At 48.4% G+C, this 25,246-nt stretch overlaps 1 protein-coding gene across 2 annotated transcripts in view; it reads left to right on the top strand.

The window, feature by feature from the left end:
* The window catches only part of Edar (ectodysplasin A receptor), a 78,012-nt gene that overhangs the window by 32,818 nt on the left and 19,948 nt on the right, over window positions 1-25,246 (top strand). For both annotated transcript variants that reach the window (XM_060369518.1, XM_021661748.2), the window contains exons 2-5: window positions 14,885-14,953; window positions 15,544-15,666; window positions 16,278-16,459; window positions 23,002-23,087. In XM_060369518.1, the coding sequence (XP_060225501.1) occupies window positions 14,903-14,953; window positions 15,544-15,666; window positions 16,278-16,459; window positions 23,002-23,087 (442 nt within the window). In that variant the 5' untranslated portion in view covers window positions 14,885-14,902. The remainder of the gene's footprint in view (window positions 1-14,884; window positions 14,954-15,543; window positions 15,667-16,277; window positions 16,460-23,001; window positions 23,088-25,246) is intronic.

A 25,246-nucleotide genomic window follows, 5' to 3' on the forward strand; every position in this document is an offset into this window, starting at 1 on the left:
CTACCTCTCCACATGTTGCTTTCTTACCATTATTCTTTCATGAAACTGTAAGTTGGGGACTGTTGAACACGTAGAAAGAATGTTTCAGAGAGCTGTGGATTGCTCTGCTGTGAAATGTGTCCCGATGTGTTGCAGCCATTCCCTGAGGTCAGACATTTTCCAGGTGTCCTCCCTCCATCTTCACAGCCTGGCAGAACCCAGCGTATGCACGATTTAACAGCCTGGTGGGCCCAGATGCCACAGCTGTCTCCACATTCCAGAGAGGCAAGGCCTTCTAACCAGATGTCACTTGCTTCATAACCCTCACAAAATGAGGCTGTTGGCCATGGGGAGCTCATAAAACTTTGAGCTAGACGTGGCATCCAATTGTTGGTTACCCATGAGATCTCCCACTGAACACTATGAAGATGTGGGCACTGATAAGTCATGGGCTGTGCATATTTGTGGGGTTTGGGGAAAATGAGGTCATCCATGTTCCATGCAGTCTATGGGCTGAAGGGGCTTTCTGGTAGGAGGAGCTGGTTCCTGCAGCCCCATGCCTGGCTTCCAACCTCAAGTGTCCCATCTAATGGGCATGAGAAGGAATCCCCAGGCAGTTTCTACAGAAAATAAAAGGTGTTTTGTGAACTTATTCACAAATCATGCCCTGGTTTGAAGGCTGGTGTCTTAGGTGTGGTGGCAACAGGAAATCATAATCAGAGGTAAAGGCAAGGTCATCCTGAACCAGCTGGCCCAGGTCCTGCTAACATTGCCATAAAATAAACGTATATCCTACCACTGACTGAAAATCAAAATTGTCACAATATCTATCTGTCTATCTATCTATCTATCTATCTATCTATCTATCTATCTATCTATCTATCTATCCATCTATCTATCTGTATGTATCTATGTATGTATCTATCTATATGTATACATATATGAATGCTATTCTTTTTTTCATAAAAATAATTGTTTTATTGTTTTTATTAAAAATAGTCTATGCTAGCCAGGTGTGGTGGTGCTGCCTTTAATCCCAGCACTCAGGAAACAGAGGCCAGCCTGGTCTACAAAGTGAGTTTCAGGATAGCCAAGGCTACCCAGATAAAACCTATCTTGAAAAAAACATAACAACAACAAAAAAAAAACCTTTATGCTAAAAGTTTAAAAATTAAACAGGGTAATAAATATGAACAAGAAATCAAGTGTGGGGGCCCCTAATTCCCTCACCCAGAAGTTACGATTATTAATTTGCAGTAAACAGGCAGACTTTTTAAAATCACTGAACTGGTGTAACTCGATAACCAGGGAACCTCATCGCTTTCATCGTGCAACTGCCCCAACGTCAATTAAGCAGAGGTGCTGTGGGTGGTTTTAGGTGTGAGCAAAAGTCCTTGGAGTTTTTCCAGTAGAGAGTTCGGCTACTTCTCAAAGGAACGCAGCATCCGTGAAAGAAGTGACAAAAGCTCAGCCTTAAAGCTGTTCTCTCTGGAGAATGGTAACCGCCAACACCATCTCACTTGTGCAGCTGAGGAGCGTAGGGCAGAGGCTGTGCTCTGTCGGAGGCACAGATGGGTCAGGGCAGATCCACAGGCTTCTCAGAGGCCCTGCTTCGGGCAGGACCTGGGCTGATGGAGACATGCTCATATGTCTGTTGTCCCAGGTGTGTCACCATCCCAAAGAACAGCCCTGGCTGCAGGTGCTAGCAGGAATCCGGGTGATTCCAAGGAGCCTCTCTGTGAAGCAAGGGAGGCTGGGAGTGCCGGGTGGTGCTGCCAGGATGCACTCTGAGCACATCTTACCTGGAATGGAGGGCTGCCAGGAGGAGGGCCGTTTGTCCTCAAAGACACCGAGCACTTGGCAACCCTCCCAAATGGCTGATTCCTCACGCTTGAGGATTAGTGCTTCCAGCGGCAAGACAGAGATGTGCCGTGTGACAGATCTAGGTTGGGAATCTCTAGTTTGGTTGAATTGTCTTTTACTTCAGGCAGCGTCAGAAGAAAGCAAAGGATAGAACGATTGCTCACAGAGTAGGGCCTGCCCCAGGCATCCATGCTTCTATTTTCTGTCCCTGTGGGTTAGAGGCTCTGGACACCTTACTAAATGGAAATATACCACACTTATCCTTAAGCCACAAAGCACATGGCAGGGTTTCCTTCCTTATATTCCACTGATTTTGCAGACCACGTTTTCTTAATCTATTTAGAATCCCTGATCTTTGAAATAAATGTCTCTTTTTTTATTTTGGCTGTATTATTTTCCAATCATTTTTCCTGGAATTCTGAGTGGGTGATGTTTATGATGCACAAATAAAGCAGATTTTATTCATTCCACCAACTTTTCACTCGGCTCTCATGAGGTCTCAAAGCAACCCTTTCCAAGATTTTAATGTTAGCAGGTTTCAGGCTTTTAAACTTTAAGTTTATTGTAGTACCAGTATATTTTAGTTCTAAATACCTTGGCATCTTTGGAGGGCTCTTGGTGTAGGGATAAATAAAGCACAACATTCCAACCATGACAGCATTGAAACGCATGTGGAACACCTACTAAACAGTTCTTTTTGCTTAGCCTGCTTCATTCTTTGGCAGAGCACCCACTAGCCTCTCCCAGGGCCTCTGGAGGAGGGCTCAGCCACACACACTGTGCTTCGTATGATCCTTTGTCACCAGATAAGATCCCATCCCAGTGCCATCAGAAGGTTGGGTTTCCATGCAAACAGGCAATACCACAATGCATACAGCCACAGTGCCCTGTGGTCAGAGGCTCAAAGCTGTACTAAAAGAGAGCAGGCTTTTTAAAATCACCAAACTGGTGTAACATGATAATCACTGCATCACTTTCATCATGCAACTGCCCCAATATCAATTAAGCAGAGACGCTTTGGCTCCCCCTAGGCTGTCATCCACACAGGCAGCAATGGAGATCATATGGTAAGCCTGGGCCAGCTCTGTAGCCAGTAGCTGCCTCTGCCCTTTGTGCTGAGATAGTGATGTCTAGAGCATCTGGAATTTGCTCTGTGGCCCAGCTCTTTTCTCTGGGCCATAGGAACTGCATCCCATCTCTCCTTCCCTGGACCTGAGCTGCTCACGGCTCTGCTCTGATGGCCTTTCTGTCCCTAACCCCAACTCTGACACTTAGCACTGCAAGGCTAAGCAGACGCAGTAGCAAGGAAATCCTGTCCACCAATGGCATAAGTGTCCTGGGTTCTTCCTAGAGCAGGAAAGGGTCCCACTGAGAGATGAATGACAGTCCCACTAGGTTAGGCACAACAGGGGCAGCTCCCACCAGCACTGTCACAGTCAAACTATTTTGACTTTTGAAAGAAAACACTGTTCTTCTGATTACATGTGCACATTGCTAATCCAAGTCTTCTTAAGCCCCTGACTTTAAAACCCTTCCTCTTTTTACCATCTGATAAAGTCCTACCTCTTTTTGCCCCATTTGAGAAGTGAGGTCACTAAGGCAAAGAGAGAAGAAATGACTCCGACAAGGTCATTGCTCAGATTGTCTCTTGTCCATCTTGGCCCAGCCAGTAGCATCCCTGAGACAGCTGACTGGAAATGTCCCTCCAGGGGTGTGCAAACAGCAGCATGCAGGAAGACAGACCCAGGCAAGCACTTGTGCTCTGTTATTCAATATACCAGGTCATACCACGATCTTTTGTTTTGTTTTAATTAGCACATAATAATTTTACAGATTTGTGGAGTACAGAATGGTATTTAAGTATTGTGTGGTAGATCAGGATGATTGGCACATCCATCATGTCAATCAGACATTTATTGTTTCTTTGTACTGGGAACATTTAACTATAGGCTCTCTTTATGTTCAACTAATTGTCATCAACTGTAGCTGCCTATTCATGCAGCAGAACATTAGAATCTCTTCCTCCTGTCCCATTACCACATTGAAGTCCAGTCTTTGCTCTGAACTTTTTGTGCAGAAGTCAGGGTGACATTGGAAGCAAGTTTACCCAAATCTGTGTGACTGTCATATGACTGTTGGAACCACCCTGGGTAGGGCTCTTCCAGGCTAGTAACAGCCTGTGTCAGCAAGGACAATCCTACTTTCCTTTTTTGTTTGTTTGTTTGTTTGTTTGGTTTGGTTTGGTTTGGGTTTTTTTCCAAATCAGTTCTTGGGCTAGAATGAGTGCCTCGCTCATGCTGGGTAATCTCCACTAAGCTCCAGCCCCAGCCCCTTCCATTCCCTTTCTAGGAAATGTATTGAATACTTCAACTATTCCACCTTGAAGAAAGGTCCAAAGTGGAAAAGAGGGTAGAGGGTAATTGCATTGTAATCTACCTCTGTTAGTGGGTGGTTTAGCTGTATGAAGAATGAATGAGGCCAGAAACAGGTTTTGCTCTCAGTGTCACTGATTCCCAAGCTCAGGAGGATGTGAGCAGCCTCTGTCTTCTGTGCTGTCCTGCAGGGGCCCTGGGGATACAAAGCAGATCCATCTCTGGGCTCCTGGCTGCACTTGCAAGGTATCATGGCCTCCCTGAGTCCTTCCTGTTACTGTACTTGCAAAGAGAAGGCTCTTTCAAACCGGTGGAACAAGACTCTCATTTTGACAGGAAGGATCCAAATCTTTAAGTTCCTTGCTTCATGTTGGGACTCGAATTTAAGAGAGAAAAAACAAAGTGCTCTCTGAAGGGCGACACATAATGGCTATTTATAGTCTGCCCCATCCGGGTCATCTGTGTGAAGCAATACACCTGTGCTGGGTCAGTGGGAAAAAACGGGGGTGGCCTAACCCCAGAAATAGGGGCACACCTGCTTTTGAAATACAAACAAACCAGATCTTGTCTACTCAAATTTAGAAAGCCTGGAGCAAGTGGGGGTTTTTGTTTGTTTTTTTTGTTTTGCTTTTTTTTTTTTTTTTTTTGTGGCTGCTCTGGTGTGATCTTACACACTCTCCCACTTGATTCCTGGAGTGTGAACCCTTCATGGGAAGTGTGGATGTTATATGATTGTACCAGGAAGGTAAGCTGGCCTGATATTGAAAGGGTCAAGAAGAAAGAAGGAACGTTACTGGAAGGGAAAAGTTTCAGAAATGGTCATGGGTCATCGTGTAGGTGGGAGGTGAAAGAGGAGCCTCGCTTCCCAGTGCAGTCAGAACGTGAGCAGCAAAGCCACCATTGACATCTCCCAGGAGATGTCACTTGGACACACGGATCCTTATGATTTCCATGGATTTCAGGAAGCCACGCCTACAGCACCCTGAGCCTGCCCCTTTGCTGACTTGAGACCCCAGCCTCAGCTGCCTTGCTGTCTGGCTCTGGTTCTGTCACTTCTCCTCCCAAAACCCTGGAAAGGAAGAAACCCTCAAGCAGCTCTTGGCTTGCTCCTCAACAGTCCTCACCATGTGTAGGACCTGCAGGTACCTTGGCTTCCCAAAGCATTCCTGATATGGTACTTGCAGGGAATGGTAGATCTCTCTGCTACTTCATAGACTCTGCAGAGTGTGTAGGGAGTGGCCGTGCTGGGTGGTAGAAAGAAGTCTGTATGTGATGGAGCTTCTCATCATGGACGCCTGAGGGTATCCAAGGCACTTCTCTCTGGCTGCTGCTGTCCACTCTGTAGCAGTGTTGCCTAATCCCATACTCACTGAGTGATTTACTGGGCCTCCTTAGATACCCAGTTTTCTTCCTAAGCCAGAGAAGGCTACCAGGACCAAGATCCCAGCTCAGAGGGACAGAGGTCACACAAAAGCTGTTGCTTTTGTTGAGGGTGACTACATATGATAGCCAACACTTTCTTGTTGTGATTCTGGGAAGAGTATGGCTGTGGTGGCTCTGGGCAAACCCTATTATGCTTTAAACCAGTGGTTTTCACCTTCCTAATACAGTTCCTCATGTTGTGGCGACCCCAAACCATGAAATTACTTTGTTGCTACTTCATAATTGTAATTTTGCTTCTGTTGTGAATCGTAATGTAAATATCTGATATGTGACCTACAAAGGCCACCCACAGGTTGAAAACTACTGCCTTAAACTGTCCATGTTCCCTTTTGCCACATTCATGGGTGCCTAGGAAGAAGCTGCACATTTCATCCCTAGCTCTTGAATGTTTGTCCGCCTGGCCAGTGAGACAAGACAGACAAAGGTCCTTCAGAAACTCAGTGAAAGCAATTTAAAAATGTGGTGTCTCCTGGCTTACCTATAGACTGGAAGAAAGACTGCAACCTGTGTGCGCTATCTCTAGGGAGAGTAAAAAAAGACATAGGCAAAAGCTGGGTGCTCCCCTTTTGAAACCTGCTTCCTACAGCAAGCATTGGGCCAAGATATCACCAGGTCCAGGAGACAACCCAAAACCATTTTTTAAAATGTAATCTTAACAAAAAGAAATAAAGGCAAATGAAAAAATGCTTTCATTTTTTTAATATTGTAGAACATGAATTAGCAGTAGAAAAGATCAAGACACTAAATCCTGCCATATGATGAAGCCCAGTTACTCTGCTCACAGACAGGCAAGCTACATGGTTCCACATGCCAGACAGTCTGCAAAATACAGGACACTGTTTTAGGGCATAGTGAGGACTACCTGCAATCTCCGCCCTGGGGAAGTAGAGTCAGAAGGGTTGCAAATTCAAGGCCGTTTCGATTCATAATGACAAAAACCGGCCAGGCAACGGCGGGGGTTGGGCGGGAGACAGCTGATGACAAAGAGAAGGGAGAGAAGGTGCTTTGTTACAGACTCTGATATCTACGTAGGTACAAATGATCAGAATTGCTACCTGGATATGGGAGTTGTATGGTTTTATTCTGAGTGACTCCTAAAACAAATGAGCATTTAAAACTAATTTAGTCAGCAATGTGAATATAAAAATACAGTCCCTCAATAAGAACAGTGAGACTTTGGGTCTTCCAGAGGCCTGCAGGCTCCGAGAACAGTTGCCACCATGGTGCATTGTTTTCCTGCAGGCTCTGCTGGTCTTTATCCCAGCCCTGCCTTGCCTTGCGTGTCACAAAGTGGGACAGCATATTGCTCTGTGCTAAGTGAAGATAACACTTTGGTGCTGGGGATCAATAGGGAACCAAAACTGCTCTTGGGTCCCGTCTAAGGCTCAGATGCTCCCATAAGTCTGACGGGGACTCTCAAGAGTCCCACTGCTTCCTGTCTACGCTCCTGCTCCCAAGGATCATGGTGGCTTCAGAAGGCAACAAGGAGTACACGAATGTAGGCCCCAGTGGGGGTGGTTACCCTGAAGACATGCACATCTTGCCCGGCCCTCTGCACGTCCACAGCATGCCTTCACCTTCAGACAGCCCCATCCACGTGGGAGCAGACTAATTTGCCCACGTTAACAATCTCAGAGGAGCCAAGAGCCTCTGAGAGTCTGTACTTTACAGCCTACTGCAGCTCTGCCCTTTATCTCCACTAAAGTCAAGGTTGTATTTGTCCCACATGCTTTGGGACTGTGGCCGTATGCCTACAGAACTGTGCAACAGGCCTTCTCTCTATACAGCATGACTACCACCAGCTTCCTGCTCCCTAGCAGAGCCCTCTTGAGAGAGATGGCTGGTGTCATGGTGACAGCTGACATGGTGTCAAGCTGAGCACATTGCTTTCCAAATATCTGAAGCCTGTGAGAGCAAAGAAATGAGAGAAGAGCTGAGGGGGAACTTGGCATGGTATTTCCATAACATAAAACAGGGTATTCTAGACTTCATGGAAACACAGGAAATAATTAATTTATCTGCTGGTAAGAAAGGAAAACAGAGATGTGATCCTGAAGAGGACATGCTAGGACTTCCCATTGCTGATTGGGACATGTCAGCTGTGGACCACCCTATTCTTCACTTTCCTCTGCTTTCCCACAGTGGCTCAGCTAACACCTGGCCATTCTCCCCTCAAAGCATCTGGGAGAGTCTTCCTGACCTCCCAAATGTGTCAGTTTCCTGTGCCCACCGTGTTCCCACTAAACTCATCACTAATTCCCCTCAGTACTTATCTTGCTGACTTGTGTTAGCCTTTTGTGGTTTCCATCAAATTGTGAAATGCTTGCAGGACAAGGACAGTGTCAACCTGATTTTTCAGTCTTGTCTGGAGTAGGTACTCTATTGCTTTGTGATGGACAAATGGACTGGCAGATAGCAGACCATGAGAGATAAGTTCTCCATGCACACAAACAGAAGAGAGAGGACAAAGGAGAAAGGGAGGGAAGGAGGCAGGGAAGGAAAGAGGGAGGAAGGGAGAAAAGGGGGAGCTGGCTACGTAACACATTAAAGTATAACAATAAACTGGGTATACAGCAGTTATTCTGTGAGATTATAATGGTTTTGAGAAATTCCTGTGGCCTGGTAGCATCGCAGCCATGAGAACCTTGTAGCATAACACATTCCTCATTTGTTTTGTGGTGACGCTGGTATACACAGACCTACTGTGGTGCCAACTGCATACAAGAAAACATGTAATAAAATTGTCTACGCACTTCACATTAGCTGATGATAATAAGCTACTAATATAATAAGTTACATACTTATTATATTAACTTTTAATTGTTGCTTTAGAGTGCACTGCTTTACTTATTAAGGAACAAGGGAAGGCTGGCGAGGTGGCTCAGCTATCATGAGTGTGAGCCACTCTTGTAGAGGGCCTCGGGTTCAGTTCTTAGCATCCATGTCTTGCAGGCTCATAACTGCCTGGAACGCTGGCTCCTGGTGGAGCTGATACTCTTTCCGGCTTCGGTGAGCCTCCACGCTCATTCGCACACATACTGCACTCGCACATACACACAGAAAACTCTTGAAAGCAACAGAGCTGACTCTGAAGCAGAGTTTGTGCTGCGCTGACATCAGGTGTGGACACCCACGTTCACTGTGTCTCCTCACTACACCGTTCGCTTATGTTCCGTGTGTCTCCAGTCATTCTCTTCAGCATGGTGCCAGGAGCAGTAGGCTGCACCACATGTGCCAGCAGCCTGCTGTGTGCTAGGCTGTACCATTTAGGTTTGGGAAAAAGCAATCTACGACACCCATATATGAATAACTTCTTCAAAACATCCCCATTATTATCTGTGTACATGTACTTTTGTGTTTTCATGTACTGTGTGTCCACTGAGAGAACATACAGACGTGCCCCATAACCCTTAAGAGACAGCAGAAACCAGATGACCCCCACCCCTCTGAGACTATCACTGAGAACTTTCTGAATGAAGACCTCTCAGTGCAGTGATAAGCGATGGTTCCTGGTTCTCTACTCCTGTGTGGTGTGGTTTGAACTTTTCAGTGCCTCCACGTACTTAGTGTTTGAACATTTCTGCCTCAACTTCATTCTCTGTCCCTCCAGGCCTCTGCTTGGTGAGACTGCCAAGTTTTTTTGCTCTGGGATGTCCCTAGCCAGGTAGCCATGAAAGTCCTTTCCTAGCAGAACCAGGGGTGGCCTCACATGTCTCGGGGCCATAGGAAACAAGAGAAATGGAGGTTCTGGTTCAAAACAGTCATTGAAGACCTGTGCCTGAGGTACACTGTCACACCAAGCACTATACAAAGACCCTTTCCCCTCAGGGTCCGGTAGAGCAAATGAAGCAAATTTTCCAGACACAAGAAAGGGAGGCTGGATTCATCTCTGCACCATTGAGCAATAATTAGTACTCCCCCATGCTGTCACTCACCAAGCGGAAGTGCTTTTACTTGCTGTGGGATGAACCCCAGCTTCTGTTGGGAATGAAGGGCTTTCTATGTTAGAGAGAACGGGGGGGGGGGGCTGTTGGGAGATCAAGGGATCCTAAGGCAAGGGGAGGAGGCCTCCAGCAGCCTCCCCTCAGGTGCCTCCTGCAGGAGAAAGCTTGGGAGGTGGAGGAGAGGGAGAAGGGTTGAGGATATGGTCGGCATCTGCCTCCCACACATAAGAAATAAACCCATAGGTAGCTCCACCTCACTCAAGGGTGACCCAGCAGGGTAGAACATGGAGGTGCAGAGGTGCATAACCTAGAGGGCTGTCTAGGTTATGGTGACTAGAAGGCTAGCCACCCTCGGAGAACTGGGCAAGCTGCCCAGTTAAGACACAGAGTCTGAAGAGAGAACTTGGGACAATGTGCCTAAACTCCTATATAATTTAGTGTTTATATAACTCCCATATAATTTAGTGCATTTGTCCTCAGACAGGAACCCTGTGTCTCTCTGAACCAGGGTCTGTAAGACATCTGCGTGCACAATTTTACAGCGGCTGTACAGAAACATGGATGCATGCTTGCATGGATGAACAAAATTAAGGATTCTGCAAAGTATAGATGAGAGATGCTGTTGGCCAGAAGACATAAGCAGAAAGAAACCTAGCTAAGTCTGTCTTTATTTCTGTGTTCCTGGGAGTTAGTTCAACATTCAGTTCCTCACTGTGCTCCCAGGAGGCTACCGACAGGATGCTTCTCACACCTCAGTGTGCTCAGAAGCAGCAGATGCAGTGGAAATGCAGATCCCCAAACAGCAAGTCTGGGCAGGGCCCCAGAAGACACTGGTGATGTGGGGCCTGGGCCTCCACCGGGAGCCGCAAGGCCAGTGTGTTCTGGTCTGGCCTGGGTTTGTGCCTTGTCTGAACATCCAGGCTGACTGCAGAAGAAGTTTGTGCTGACAGTGCTGAATCTCAGGCATTGCCTAGCAGCTCACACTGAAGGAAGCAAGCCCTTGCCTCCAACCTGAGAGGCTGGCACAGACACACCATCCCATCACCTCAGCAGGGCTCCAACCCCTGTCTTATCGGCCCTTTTTAACTCAGCTGGATAAGGAGCCAAGTTACTCCAGTTTTATAGAGAAATCCATAATGTTCCTCAAATAGGGTTGTAAAGGTACCAGGCAAGGGGAGGATAGAACACCCAAGCAGAGGGTCCCTCACTCCTGCAGACCTTCTCCATGGAGTCTCGTTTCTGGACCTAGAGCTTGTTCACTCGGAGACTCGGGGCAGTGGTAAGAACAGATGTTGGCCAAAGCATGTGTGTTCAGATCCACACTTTTCCCACTCCTGCGCAGCCTTGAGCAAGTTACTCAGCTTGTCTGTGTTGGTCTACTGCACGAGTAAAATGGAATTATAGGAGTCTCCCTGCATAGTAGTGCTAAGATTAAATGACTTAACATACATTAAATATGTGCCTGGTCTACTATAGAAATGACAACCTTTACGACCACCACCACCACCCTGTGTTCCAATGCCACCCACAGCTGAGGCTATGAAATGAGAAGAGGATGGCCTCAGCTGCAGAGAGCCGGTGGCCATGGGTATGTTTCCCCAAAGGGCCCACAGCAGCACAGGGGTGGGTGGGATCTATGTGCCCACCTAGAAGAAGCCACCTGTGCCTCCAGGCACCACCATGCGAGAAAGCATGGCGCCTTCCCTGTTTACACTCTCCTGCTGAGAGGTGGAAACAAGCCTCCCTCCAGTTCCTGTGAGAAGGAGTGTGCCTACCTGTGTACCTGACCCTGGCCTTCTCCACCGAGTTCTGTGGACAAAGCACATCACTGTAGAACATTCAGCCTGGGCCATTCATTGTGAGGAAGGGTGCTCATGAAGATGAACACCCTTCTCATTTTCTGCCCCATTCCCAAGGTCTGCAGCAGGCCTTTGATACAGTGAGCACACACATGGCACGGGCGGGACAGACATAAGGGACTCACCACGACATTCCCACCAGAACCCCGTGGTGCCTTCAGCCCATTCTCTGATGTTTCTCTGCCTTTACCTATATACAGCTGCTGCCCCATAGGCTAGTCATAGGATGAAAAAAAGAAAAAGAAAAAGAAAGAGAAAGAGAAAGAGAAAGCCAACCAGTGCAGGTGCTGTTTCTCACAGAGTTGCTCATGAGGCAGTGGCAGCCCCTCCTTTCCTGGTGGCATACATGGCTCATGTAGTCTGCCTGAGCCCAGGGTCTCTGCTGGACCATGAAAAACATTGCAGACATCAGGTAACAGGCAACTGCAGTGGACTGTGTTTGCAGCTGGTGGAGCTGGTGACTTACCAGCGGGTGCAGTTTGTAGGACCCTGGCCTGGGTCGTTGACCATCTGACAGGTTGTCAAGCTAAGCATCCACATTGCATGCAGGTAGATGGGAGTAGATGCCACTGCCATCACACCCCAGCCAGGAGCCTCCCAGGTTGAAGGCAACTTTCTCAGCTTCTAGCCCTTACACCACTGTTGGTGTGGAGAATGAGAGTCCCCAAAGTGATAAGAGGTCACAGCTGGGAGCAGCTGATCCCCCACTTCCTCCAGGCAGGGCTAACCTCCATCTGCACCCTTGATGTTCAAGACAGCACAGTCCACAGGGCAATCCTTCCCACCCAGACTTTACAGCTTCCAGGGTAACTGGGGAAAACAATGAAGATGCTACTAGCTTTTTGTTTACCTTTGTATATTTGTTTTCCTTTTGACCCTAGTTTTATTGGGCACATCTCTAACGAGCCTTTCAAAAAGTGCGCTAGGCTCACACCAAAGTGTGTAAGCTCACAGCCCTTTCCTGTGTTTCAGGGAAGCTCCCAAGAATCTGCTATAATTAGAAGTCAATTAAATTAGAAACCAGCGATATGCCTCTTGGAAGGCCTCCAGTACCCAGAGCCTCTGGCTCTGTCCACAGTCATGGTGGAAACTCATACCTGCTACACCGACTGTGCTGAAGCAAGGTTAGAGCTGTGGACCTAAGGCAGGAGTGTGTGTATGTGTGAGGAAGCAGCCCCTGCCTGACCTCTGCTGCCTTACCCCAGCCCACCCATTAGGGCTGTAGCCAGCCTCTCAGCCTATAGGCTAGACTCCCTCTCCTGCTGCCTGCCCCAGCTTGCTCCTTGCCAGAAGGAAAACACCCAACAAGTTCACAGATGAGGGCATCCTGGGCACTTTCATCTTGCCTCACTGGGCTGAGGTGTAAAAGTGTCCAGAAGGTCCACTGTTTCTGGAAGACCACCCAATAGACAGTGATCTGTGAGAGCAACCTTGAGGTGCCTGAGCATGTGGATGAGTCCATAGAAGACCTGGACTCTATCCCTCTAGGCCTTGACAGTGACCCTGGCCAGCTCTTCCTGGACTCTTGCAGAATGTCCATCTTCAGTCAGCTCTTGGAAAAACACTTCTCCCCAGACTGAAGTAGCTCTGCAGTTTTGTTTTTTCTCCTCACAGAGTTCACAAAGTGGACAAAAGCATCCACTCTCATCCTCGGTCCATGGCTGCCTCTACACTCTTTATTACAGCACAAATCGATCTGTGCTGTAAGACTAAGGTGCCACTCAGAGCCCACCCCTGTGCATACAGGCAGCTTCAGCCGCAGGCAGAAAGGTCTTCTCTAGGAAGTCTTTGTTACTCCGCAGTGGACAGTTGGTGCTCCAGGTGACTGAAGCACCTACATTCTTGTCCTTGTGCTGGAGGCCAGACCCTCGGCCTCACACATGCTGGTGATAGTACTTCACCACTGAGCTGCTCCCCCAGCCCAGAACTGTCTTATTTGCTTATTATGGTGATAGAGAAGAGTGACATCTCAGACCACTACTTGGATCCCATCTACCACCACCCCCTCTTAAACAAGAATGTGGACACTTCCTGCTCCATGGGGAGGAGGCAGGAGGCTGGACAGGACTGCTTAGGAAGGAAACAGGTCCTGAAAGCTGTAGACCCCAATCTCCTCAGATACAGACCCTAGCTGCCTCTGGCCTCTTTACTCCTGGGGTGTTACTCTCCTAAATATACACTCTCGTCTAGAACCCAGACTTAGCAGGACCCAAAACCTGTTGGGATCAGAAAGTAGATGCTGAGCGTCCAAATACTCAGGGTCTCCCTGACCCTACCCAATTTGTGCATCTCCTCTCTCCTCACTAACTTATTTTCAACACACAATCCTTTGGCTACTTTTCTCAGAGTCTTTAGGACCAAGTTCCTACAAGTAGGAGGAAAGAGGGGAGGATCAGGGGACAGAGGGATAAAGTGGCTTCCGGGTGCTGTATCTGCTTTGAGTCTCCCTACCCAGCATTCTTCTGTGTGCTATTGGAAATCACTGGTTCCCATGAACATGCACAAGGACAAGAGAATATGGGATAAAATATCTAGGAAGTTCCTGATGACTCAGTTTGATTTGAGGCTTAAATCAGCAGTGGATTCTGGAAGGCTCCTAGTGTGCTCTACCGCTCATAGAGAATATGCTGTCTGTACTTACACTGCCCCAATGCTAACATCATGACTGTTGTGCAACACCTGGAGAACCCATAGCTCCCATGAGCTTATCATCTCTCATTAACACGTAGGCTAATTTATATTCATACTCCCATAAAATGGCTTGACCTGGAAACCCAAGTCCTAGTTCACAGTGAAAAGATGAGCGGATAACACTATGGCAGAGCAGTGTGCTAATGTAGTAGTTGGTGCGAGTATGATTCCCTGCTCTGTGGCTATCCTCTATACATTAGTCATGGCCATGGACAGGTCACTTAACCTCTGTGGCCTTCAGTTGTTTCTACTATGAAATTAGGTGGCTAAACTGCATTATCTGACTCACACATTCTAATGGCCTCTCAGAGAGAAGGCAGACCTTTCTAATGGGCTATGAGAGCAAGGACATGCACCAGACCACACTAGAATCTCCAAGACTTTTGTGCTGGATCCCAACAGGTAGGACCAGCCAGGGCAGCTCGTAGTTCAAGGTTTCACAAGACTCCTCCTACATGAAGAGCATGGTAAATACTGGCCCCGTGCTCCCAGCTTAACAGCAGGGCCCACATGCTCAGTCTTCCTTCTGAGGGTTCTTTCTAGGGCAGGGTGTGAGGCTGGTGAGGGTGCCCGAATGGCCTCGGGTCACAGCTTGGAGCTTACCTTAGAGTCTGTGTGTTCTGTGGGGTGTGCCATCCCTCGTGCTGTCTGCTGGAAAGTTACCTTCATCCACTGAGATGTGATGAGAATGAAGGCAGCTGTACCACCTCTACTGATGCCGTATGTCTTTCAGGTGCGCTTCCAAGAGATCATGGCCCACGTCGGGGACTGCAAGTGGATGTCCTGGCTCCCGGTGCTGGTGGTGAGTGGTTCTGAGTGCCTGTTTTCACTGAACATGTACTTCAGCACCTACAGGGCAGGCGCTTTCCCCTAGGCTGAAACCTTCACTCAGACTACCACCTCAGACTGCCGTCAGCCCCTATACCTGTGCTTCCCCAGCTTTGAGAAGGGGATGAGGACAGTGGTGCCCCCAGTTCTAACTGGACCATTTACCTGCCACTCCCTTCACAGGGCATGTAGATAAAAGTGCCCCTCAATGCTTATTGGTAAAGTGTTAGTCTATGTGATGGGCCCTCAGCTGGAAAAGACCGGAAAGTCCCTGCCCTCTAGAGCTCCTCCTGGCCCTGTGGGTTGGGAAACCATGAGACCAGAGGATAAGCATCTGTAGTACCTGGAGAGCTGAGACTCAAGAGAGGGGTGCCTCCTTCATGACCTTAAGGGACTTCAAAGCAGAATGAGTGCAGGAAGAGGATGGGTTTGGACAGCGGGGGCAGGAGGAAGTGGTTGTAAGAATGGCTGTGGATGGGAGACAGGGGTGGCTCTCTGGGCACTGTTCCCACATAACTGCTGCATCTTGGCAAGGTGTGGAGGCCAAGTACCTTTCTGTGGCAGGTGTCTCTGATGTGCTCAGCCAAGGCAGAGGACTCCAACTGTGGTGAGAATGAATACCACAATCAGACAACTGGGCTGTGTCACCAGTGTCCTCCCTGCAGGCCAGGCGAGGAGCCCTACATGGTAAGGACCAGCCTGTGCCCATGAACTCTGGGGAGGGGGTGTGTGAATGTTCACACTGGCACTGAGGACCGACAGGTCACCAGGGCTGGGCGGTGTGAGCTGCAGAGCCCAGTGTGCTTGCCAGATGTGCATTCTCCAGATGTGCACTCACCCGCATAGTTCTCAGGTGTTAGAATTCTTAAAGAGGTATCCCGTTCTGCCCTGTTGGGCTCATAATCTGAATTGGAAGTGTGACAGAAATGCCTTTCAGGAACAGTCCATCAGTTCTGAGTGCTTCTGTGGAAAAGCTAAGCATACATGCTCTTTGAAGCACCAGAGAAATGTGTGAGGTGGCAATACTTGGGGCTCTGGCAGGGTACTGGGAAAACTGAGGTTCCCCGTGAAGCACTCTGGGAAGCCAGTGGAACTAGTTAAAGGAGCACATCTGAGGCTGGACGCTGCCACTCAGCATCAGCTGGTAGAGAGGAGCAGGCTTAGAGAAAGAGCCAAGGAAGCCAGGCTTTTACAGTTCCTGGAGGGTGGGCAGCCAAGGCTGGCAACAGCCAGCAGGCCGCCATGCAGGCCGCTGTAGTCGCTTGCTGTGTTCTCATATCCTCTGCCTTCCTGACCAGTCCTGTGGCTATGGCACCAAAGACGAGGACTATGGCTGTGTGCCCTGCCCTGCAGAGAAGTTCTCCAAAGGAGGCTACCAGATATGCAGGCGCCACAAGGACTGCGAGGGCTTCTTCCGGGCCACCGTGCTGACACCAGGGGACATGGAGAACGACGCTGAGTGTGGCCCGTGTCTCCCTGGGTAAGTGTGGGCATGCTGCTGGGCTGACCCCTGATTGACAAGGAGCAACGACCCTGTGAGCAGACCCCCACTAGCACAACAGGCCTTCACAAAGTCCCCCTCTGCTGGGCATAACAACAGGATGGTAAGTCCTGTCGCTGCCCAGAAATAGGCAGGCAGCCTTCGGGCACTGTGTTTGAGCCTGGACCAGGGGCATCATCAGAGCCTGACTATGATGTATAGCCTGTGTATACTGAACACAGGAAACAATACATGAGAAGCATTGTGGAGGGGGAATCTATTATTCTATACGAAGATATTATTTTTAGTACTCTGGTAAAAGTGTGAGTACTATGATGTCTGTGCTTTCTGCGCTGCTGTAGTCACACACACACACACACACACACACACACACAAAGCAAAGTGAGAATGCAACTGGTCTGAAAGACAGAAAGATAAAAAAAATCCTTCTCTTTTCCTGATGGAATGTGTTAGAAAATTCTGCCTAAAACCAGAAAATTCCTGTCTGGACACTCAATCAATAGTAGGCACAGCTGTTGCTACTGCTTCCCTCTAGTGGCCACAAAACATCATGTCTTGCAAGACTAGAGATGAAGAGGGAAAGCGTGGTGGGGGTGGGGTGGTAGAGATGGTGGTGGTGATAGTGATGGCTGACTGTATGGTGCTGGTGGCCATGATGTGGTAGGCCTGGGAGGAGGGGCAGGGAAGCTGTAATATCTTACGGGAAGGAAGAACAAAACATCAGAAACATTAAACATTAAGCGAGCTATGAATTCACTCTTTGTCACACGCCTGCACACACCCACACCCTGCTGGTGACCAACTCCCACCCTGGTCTCCCCGAGTTCTGTGTTCATCTCAGGCCACCTCCTGGGCCACAGACTCAGATATCCAAATATTTGCTAGCTGGTCCCGTGCTCAGGTCCCTGACACTAAGATGAGTCAAATGTGTTTGTCTAGTGAATCTGTGAGACAGGAGAGCCTCATCCTGTAACCTTATCCTCTAATATGCAGAAGAGCAGAGAGCTATACATGGAAGGATAGTCACCTATTCCCTTTGAAAAGATGAGGGAAAAATCAATTTCTACCCGCATAGTTGTTGCAGTTACTGTGTTGTAGGACTCCCCCAAAAGGAACAGCAGCAACTGGTTGGTGTAGAGCCTGGGCTTGCCTCTGAGTGAGGGCAACTCAGTGAGTTCTGATGGTAGACAGAATTAGTCTCTGATAGCTTACACAGTTCCTAAAATTTTATTTTGATTGATCCATTTATTCATTGGCTTCGGATTGTTTTGTTTTTTTCTTGGTTCAAAAGAAAATACACAAAGAAATGCAGAGCAGCTGGGAGGTCACCTGCATAAGGCTCATCCATCCCATCATGCTTCCTTTGGAGGGAGAGAGCGCTCTGTGGAAGCCCCGTTGTGAGCTATGTAACAGCTGAGTCATTTATTTTTCCTGAAAGCAGCAGGCATCTTCAGGGCCTGGTCCTCTGGTTCCTGTGGCCTCGGTGAGGACTTCATGCCAGATATGGTGGCACTAGAGGCAGGTGGAACCAGATGGAAATGTTGTGGGCCTTCAGCTTGTCACTGACGCAGTCCCCACTCGGAATGTCCAGTCACGAAAGGATGCCCCAGGGTCCATTATCAGCAGGATGCTTTTGTCAGCAACAAAGGAAACAACTGAGGAGTGAAGAGCCTGGAGGCCAGAGAGAAAGGACAATATGGAGAGCAGGAGCAACCGGGACAAAGGCACTGTAGAGGCAAGAGTCTAAGAGCTGCCCGTGTCTGTGTCAGTGTGGACGGTGCTGCCCTATGTCCATATGTAGAGTACAGGAGGCAGAAGTTTTGGTGGGGATGTAGAGACAGGGGGAAGTCAGATGTGTTAAACCCAGTGCCGTGGGACAGACCAAACTCTCACATGGTGGAAGGAGAGGTGCAGCACCCAAGCTGAGTGTTGAACACTAGTTGCGCTAGAGCCATTGGTCCAGATGGGGTCCGTGAAGCAGCTTCACGGTGCAGGGAGTACGGGCCAGGGTATAGTGAAGCCCTCCAACCCCACACCTAGCTCTCCAGTGGCTGTGGGAAGCCCTGTGACAGTGCCCCAGCGGGGTCCATGGAGCAGTTGCCGTTCTGTTCCAGATTATCTAAAAGAGGCAGTGACTGTATGCAGCCAGTCCAGGCTGTTGGAGCCACAGAAACTCTCTAGCTAAAGCAGACAAGCCTGGGACGGTGCAGGGACTGCACTACTCAAAGGCAGGTGCCAGCCAGCACTGGAGAGCTGACTCGAGAGCCATGGAGACTGTTTGCCAGAAAGCATCCATTCTCCAAAGACATTTGCTAATGGTAGCGAGCCCCCTTCTTCTAGAAGGCTTCAAGTAGATGCCACTGGCAGAATGAATGGCAAGGCGGCACGGATTTCAGAAGCATGTTTCCGGCTCTGAAGTCCTGAGTACTTCTTTCTCTGTTCCATGGAACAGTAACTGTATCTTCAGTATTTGGGACAGATCAAGGCTTGAGTACCTCCTAAGTGAGAAAGGGGCACATGGCCATGCCTGTCTTCAATGTGTGTCTCAGTGTGCTGTACATCACTGTACATGGAAACTGGTAGTCAGTGCCTTATTTAGCTTGCAGTGAGATATGTCTGCTAAACCATTCATTCCTGAAGCCACTAAACAGAAAGGCTCCACTTCCCAAGTCTTCAAAGCCCTCTTGGAACTACTACTCCTTCTCTCAGGATTTCAACTTCCACAGGGGCCGAACCCACTTCCTGTTGCATGGCCTAAACTTACAGAACAAAATGAGGCTCTCATGCTGTCACAGAGGCCTATGGGGCATTTTGGCAAGCTGGGCAGATTAGCTCCATGAACCCCTTTGGTTATGAGCCAGGATGTAGATTTACCTGGTGTTTGTCTTTTTAAGGCTGTGGGCTGGCCCTCTCCCCTCCCTGTGGTTTGGCAGGTGCTGGCTCCCATTCTTAGTTCTGGAGGCCCACGTGGCCCAGACAGTCCCTGAACAATAGCAGCATATGGGGCTTTCCTGTTGGGAAAGGTCTGTGTGGGAGACAGCAGGAGGCAAGGACAAGGCCCAGGGAAGGGGCTAGATTTTGTAACCACCATAACCTCCCCCATTTGGCATCCCCTGGGCACCTCCGGCAGCCAGTTGTACCGCAGCCACGACTTTTATACAAGAGGCTTAGCATGGCCCATGGGCTGGGAAAGGCATCTGCAGCTCACAGGTTGAAGGGAGTGAGCATTGCAGGACCCAGAACATCCACTGAAAGCTTAGATATAAGAAACAGGAATCTGAAAGAGGAATCAATTCCTATCATCTTAGAGGAAGTCAGTCTGAACAGAAGACTCTTTGATCCTGTTTGAACTGAGTTTTGCCCTGAGCTAGACAATTTGGGCCAGGAAGAACAGAAAAGAAGAGAGAACGCTTGAGGTAGTGCCCAGCTGACAGTGGCTCCGCCTAGCATTTTTTCTACAGTATGATGCTTCTACTCACTGAGGAGAAATACCACGTCAGCCTGGGCTAACCTAAAATTACTGTAGAGTCCCCCGTGTACCCACTCTGTCTTTCACTTCCAGAGCAGAAATACATGAGACAGGCTGTATTACAAAGCTGGTTTTTGTGCTAGGTGATGCACCCCAGTTGTAGGGCAAAATGTGCATGTTCTGAGCGTGCTGCGAACAGCTCCAGCAGCTAGTGCTGGGCTGGGTGTACTGACTGCATTTTCTGTTTAACAATTTCTTTAACTTACAATGATCTTATCAGAATACAACCTCGTGCTAAGTCCAGAAGCATCTACAGAGAAAGTCAAAATATGAACCAAAAAGTATGGATCGCATCTTTACAGGAAGATAAATAGTCTTGACACTAGCTAGGCCTCAGGTGCCCAAATGAACATTTTACTTCCAATTGAAGAACCTGTCAGATGGCAAAAGATAGGTTCTCCACTCTTGTCTGGCTATGTACAGAACTGTAAGTGCAAACTTTTAGGTTAGTTTAGCTTACTACTGAAAGAAAAAAAAAAAAAACCTAACATTTAAAAATGTTCTCTAGGCTGGAGAGAACTAGGCTCAGTCAGTGCCTGCTGAACAAGCATGAAGATCTGAATTCCGATCCCCAATATCCATATAAAAGCCAGAAGTGACACCAAGCATCACAGAGGCAGCAGGATCCCTGCGGTGCACTAGCCAACCAGCCTGGCTGAATCAACCAGCTCCAAGCTCAGTGAGAGACCCTGTCTTTATAGGCAGAGAGCAAATCAGCTGAGGAGTGAGTCATATATTTGCCCACATAAGTACATGTGCACTGCATAGAAACGTGCATACACACAGGAACACGTACATAGAAAACACATGCAAAATTCTTGCAACAATATATGCTAGAACGGAGACCTTTGACACTTGTGCCAGGAAGGCCATACAACTTCTAAACAGTTTCCTAGAGCCAACCCATCTTTAAAATTTTTATAGCAGGGCTGGAGAGATGGCTCAGCAGTTAAGAGCACTGGCTGCCCTTCCAAAGGAGCTGGGTTTGATTCCCAGCATCTACATGGCACAGTGTCTGTAACTCCAGTCTTAGGGGATATGACACCTTCTTCTCACCCCCAGTGGCACCAGGCATACCTGTGGTACACAAACAAAACATGCAAACCAAAATCCCAATCTCATAAGATAAAAACAAACAATAAAAATCTTTTTACACTCTTTCATTAGTGCTTCTTATTAAGTAACTTCATACAGATTGGTCAAATGCGCAGTCAGGGCCAGAGCAAAAGCCCCTGTGGGAATCAGAAAGAGACACCCAGATGGGCGCGGTCAGCCTACAGCAGAGAGTGCCTGCCTGCCTACCAAGAAAAGGCTACCTCAATGGAGGTGGCAGTCCTGGACCAAATGGCTAGCAGCCCCTGCCCAGGTCCTAAATACCCAGGTCTTCAAGTCCAGGTGGTCCACATCTCTTCTATGTGTGTGGCTCTGGACCTTACCTTTGACAGAGCCTGACATCCAGCTATAACTGGGACAGACAAGTCAGGGCCTCTGCTGAGTGGTATACCATTGAAGCTTTTCTCTAGCTCTGTACTCAGAACTGTGGAGAATACAGTGCCATTCATTAACTTGTCTGGCCAATCTTTAGCAGCGGTTGTCCCTCCATGGTTTCTGGAAAGATGTATGACCACAGTTTATCCTCACTGGCCTCTTGGTCTTAAGGAGATGGGAGAAAAATGGCATGGACTTGGGAGTGAGATGTCAGAGAGCTGCAAGCGAGGCTACCTGCTGGCAGTGGGCAGATCCACCACTGTCCACATGTAGCTCCTTGCTTCCCTGACAAAGATGGCTTCTTGGGGGACCAGAGGGTATGTTAGGGAGCTTTTTCCAGAGGGCTTAACAGTTAAACTGTTGTGGCTTCTCCAAGGGGTGTTTTTGAGATTGGTTAATTAATGTTTATAAGATACTCAGGGATCTGAGGATAAAAAGCTTTGAAGGAAGGGCAAGCAATTACAACCTTGATGTTACTGGTAATGGTCCAAGCTCAGGCAGGCAGGGGGGTCCAGGGTGCCCCAGCCCGCCATCCTGCAATGAGAACCACATCTTACCACCCACAGCCATCAGGAGGGCCTTCACCGTAAATAGCTAATAAAAAAGAGGTTAGGAAAAAATCACAGGCGGATGCTCTAGCAGAGAGGGCTTGCGTTATAACTGACACCAGCTTACTCTATTTGATTAGACTTCTCACAGTGCGATAAATGGCCTCATGATCACCATACAGTGTGGGTTTGTAGAAAATGGCTCATACCAAGACGTGAGCCAAAATGTCAAAGCATGGCACTACAGGAGGGCTGGCTGATGCTGCGGCTGGGTCTCTGAAGGGTGGGGCATGAGCAGTAGCAGGAGCATTGTCTGGGAGCATTGACTCGAAGCAGACTCACTCTGCGTGATTCATCCTTCCCTCCCAGTACAACTGCAAATGAGCTCAGCAGTTACACAGATGCCTTTAGCCAGGGCAGGCAGTTGTATCAGTACCTGGTTTCACTCTGGGTCATCTTCAAGGCTACCTGCAGTGACCTGTCTGGCCAGTGTCGGTCCCAATAGCCCCAGGGCCAAGTAGGCCTTTTGTGAGCAACCCCACCAACCTATGGGCTCTGAGAAGGGTTACAAGAGAGGGAGAGAAGCAGGAAACTCACCAGTGCTGGCATATGGTGGCACATATATTTCTGCTGAAAGCCTTTGTGAAGATAGTAAACACACATGTGTGCACTCGTGTGCGTGCCACACACACACACACACACACAAACTCTTCAGGAAAGGAAAGAGAGAAGGGTATGTGAAGTCAGGCCCCAAATCATCCCAGTATTGGAAAAAGACCGCTTCACTGCAGGGCATGCTAAACATCCCCCAAGAAACTGAGGGAGCCCTTCAGGTCCTCAGTTTTCAGCAAGCATCTCATGCCTGGCTTCAGCTGCGGTCTGGTGACATCTGGGTTGTGCCTGTGTGGTATTTCTCACTCATCTGCCTTTGTTCTGTCTCGTCTTGCCTCCTGTAGCTACTACATGCTGGAGAACAGACCCAGGAACATCTACGGCATGGTCTGCTACTCGTGCCTCCTGGCACCTCCCAACACCAAGGAATGTGAGTGCTGTTGTTTCCGTGCATTAGCAATGACCCACAGCGCCCTCGGTGCCCACAGTGCCCTCGGTGCCCACAGTGCCCACAGCGCCCACAGCGCCCACAGCGCCCTCGGTGCCCACAGTGCCCACAGCGCCCACAGCGCCCACAGCGCCCACAGCACCCACAGTGCCCACAGCGCCCACAGCGCCCACAGCGCCCACAGCGCCCACGGTGTGTGCGGGTGTACTCCGGAACAGAAGTCCATGCTTTCCCCTTGGAGTCACCTCACCTCACCGAGAGCAGCCCAGATAATTCTCTCCTGTCTGTTGTATGAATATGAATCTGTGCCTGCCGAAGGCTGTCTGTCCTGTGCCTGTGTGTATGTGTGGCTGTGTGTGCCTAACAAAGGACTTCACTCTTTCTTGTATTGAACAGCACAGAAAGCATCACACAGGGAAGGAAGAAGGGAAATTTTACAGAAATCTTTGACAGAGTTTTACAGGGGATTAAGTCACTGACTGCAGCTGCCCCACATAACAAACACTATTGCAAAGGCACGGAAGACCACTTATCAACCTGCGTCTATGGTGGATATGTTTTACGAGGTGGCTTCCGACCTGGTCGCTGTTTTCAGCTCTCATTACTATAACAGACATAAACACCACAGGTGAGTTACACATCACTTAGGTTTAAAGCCACCTGCTATCTTAGGTTGTGAAGTTGATTACACGGGAAATCCAAGTCACAGTAAGGTTGGTTGTTACACTGTTCTCTTAAAAGTAGGTTAAACAAAAATGCTAAGTGCACAGTAGGATAGAATTCTTAAGTCCTAAGTCACCTCATGGTGTATTAGTAACTCGCTGTAAGGTCCACCAAAAGTTCCAATCTCTTAGAATGTTTTCTTTAAGACAAACAAACAAACAAAAAAAAAAACTGCACTATCGCACCACCACACGGCCCCATTTGTCCAGCACTGGTGTTGTCTACCACTGTTTCGAATGAAGCCCGGTCCAATGCCTAGATAAGATCAGCACAGTAGGGGCTGGAGATAGAGGCAGCTCAGCTATCGACAGCTTTTTTCTCTTCCTGAGGACTGCAGTTCAGTTCCCAACACCCACCTCTAGCTCAGGGGTCTACTGTCCTCTTCTGGCCTTTATGGGCACCTAACACACACGCGCGCACAGGCACACACACAAATTAATAAAAATAAAATCTTTTTAAGACCAACAAAACAAAGATATAAACAGGGTGTTGGCTTTGCTGTGAGGTTTTTTGAGTCAGATAGATACTAAGGCTGCCATGCAGGTCAGCCAGCAGTGCCTCAAACAAGTTGCCTGGCTGTACCAGCTGTCACATTAGAGAGAGGGCCCAAGACTGGACCTGCTTATCGTATGTGACTGTTACAAAAGCCGAGGGAACTGCAGATACAAAGATATTTTGAAAGTACTATAAAGTGCTAGATAGCTTTAAGTTCTTGTGTATATATAGAATCACACAAGACCATGAGAAATGTAGAAATATTCACAAGTTATTAGGAAATGAATTGGTTTCCAAAAACTACATGTAAGCTCTCACCCTCATGGGTTTATAACCCTCCTTGGGCGGCTTCTTTTCAGGTCTATGATCTTTCATCTGTGGGGAAGGGTTCTCCCTCTGTTTCAGAAGACTAACAAATGGGGGGGGTGACTTTGAGAGGTTCTGCAACTAGGGCCCTTAACCTGAATCTGAATGTCAAACTTACTAAAAACATGTTTGGGGGTCACCAAGACCTGCTGAATGGAGGTGGGATGAAGGAAGGCTGGAAGGAGGCTAGCCTCATAGTCTCCCAGGCACTACAGGATAAGACTGGGCTACAGATAAGACCTGGAGGCAGGGAGGCTAGGAGTTGAGGAATCAGAGGGCCAGACCTTTCTCTGCATTCCAAATAGTTCGGCAATTGGAATAGATTTGCATGTGTTTAAAATTGAACTTCCTACCTGTCATATGCTAATTAATTTACAAATTGGAGGAGGCCCTGGGGCTCCTGGCTGCCAGCCTCCTGTGGTGAAGTCAGCTGCCATTGCTAATATGTCTTCTGTCAAGGGAGCTATGTGAACTAAATGCCTGATAATTCTGGGAAGAGGCTCTCGCCTGAGTGGAAGCTCTCAGGACCACACTACCCAGCAGAAAAGGTTCTTTGC

The sequence above is a fragment of the Meriones unguiculatus genome, chromosome 16 (assembly GCF_030254825.1).
Source record: "Meriones unguiculatus strain TT.TT164.6M chromosome 16, Bangor_MerUng_6.1, whole genome shotgun sequence".
Taxonomy (NCBI): Eukaryota; Metazoa; Chordata; class Mammalia; order Rodentia; family Muridae; genus Meriones; species Meriones unguiculatus.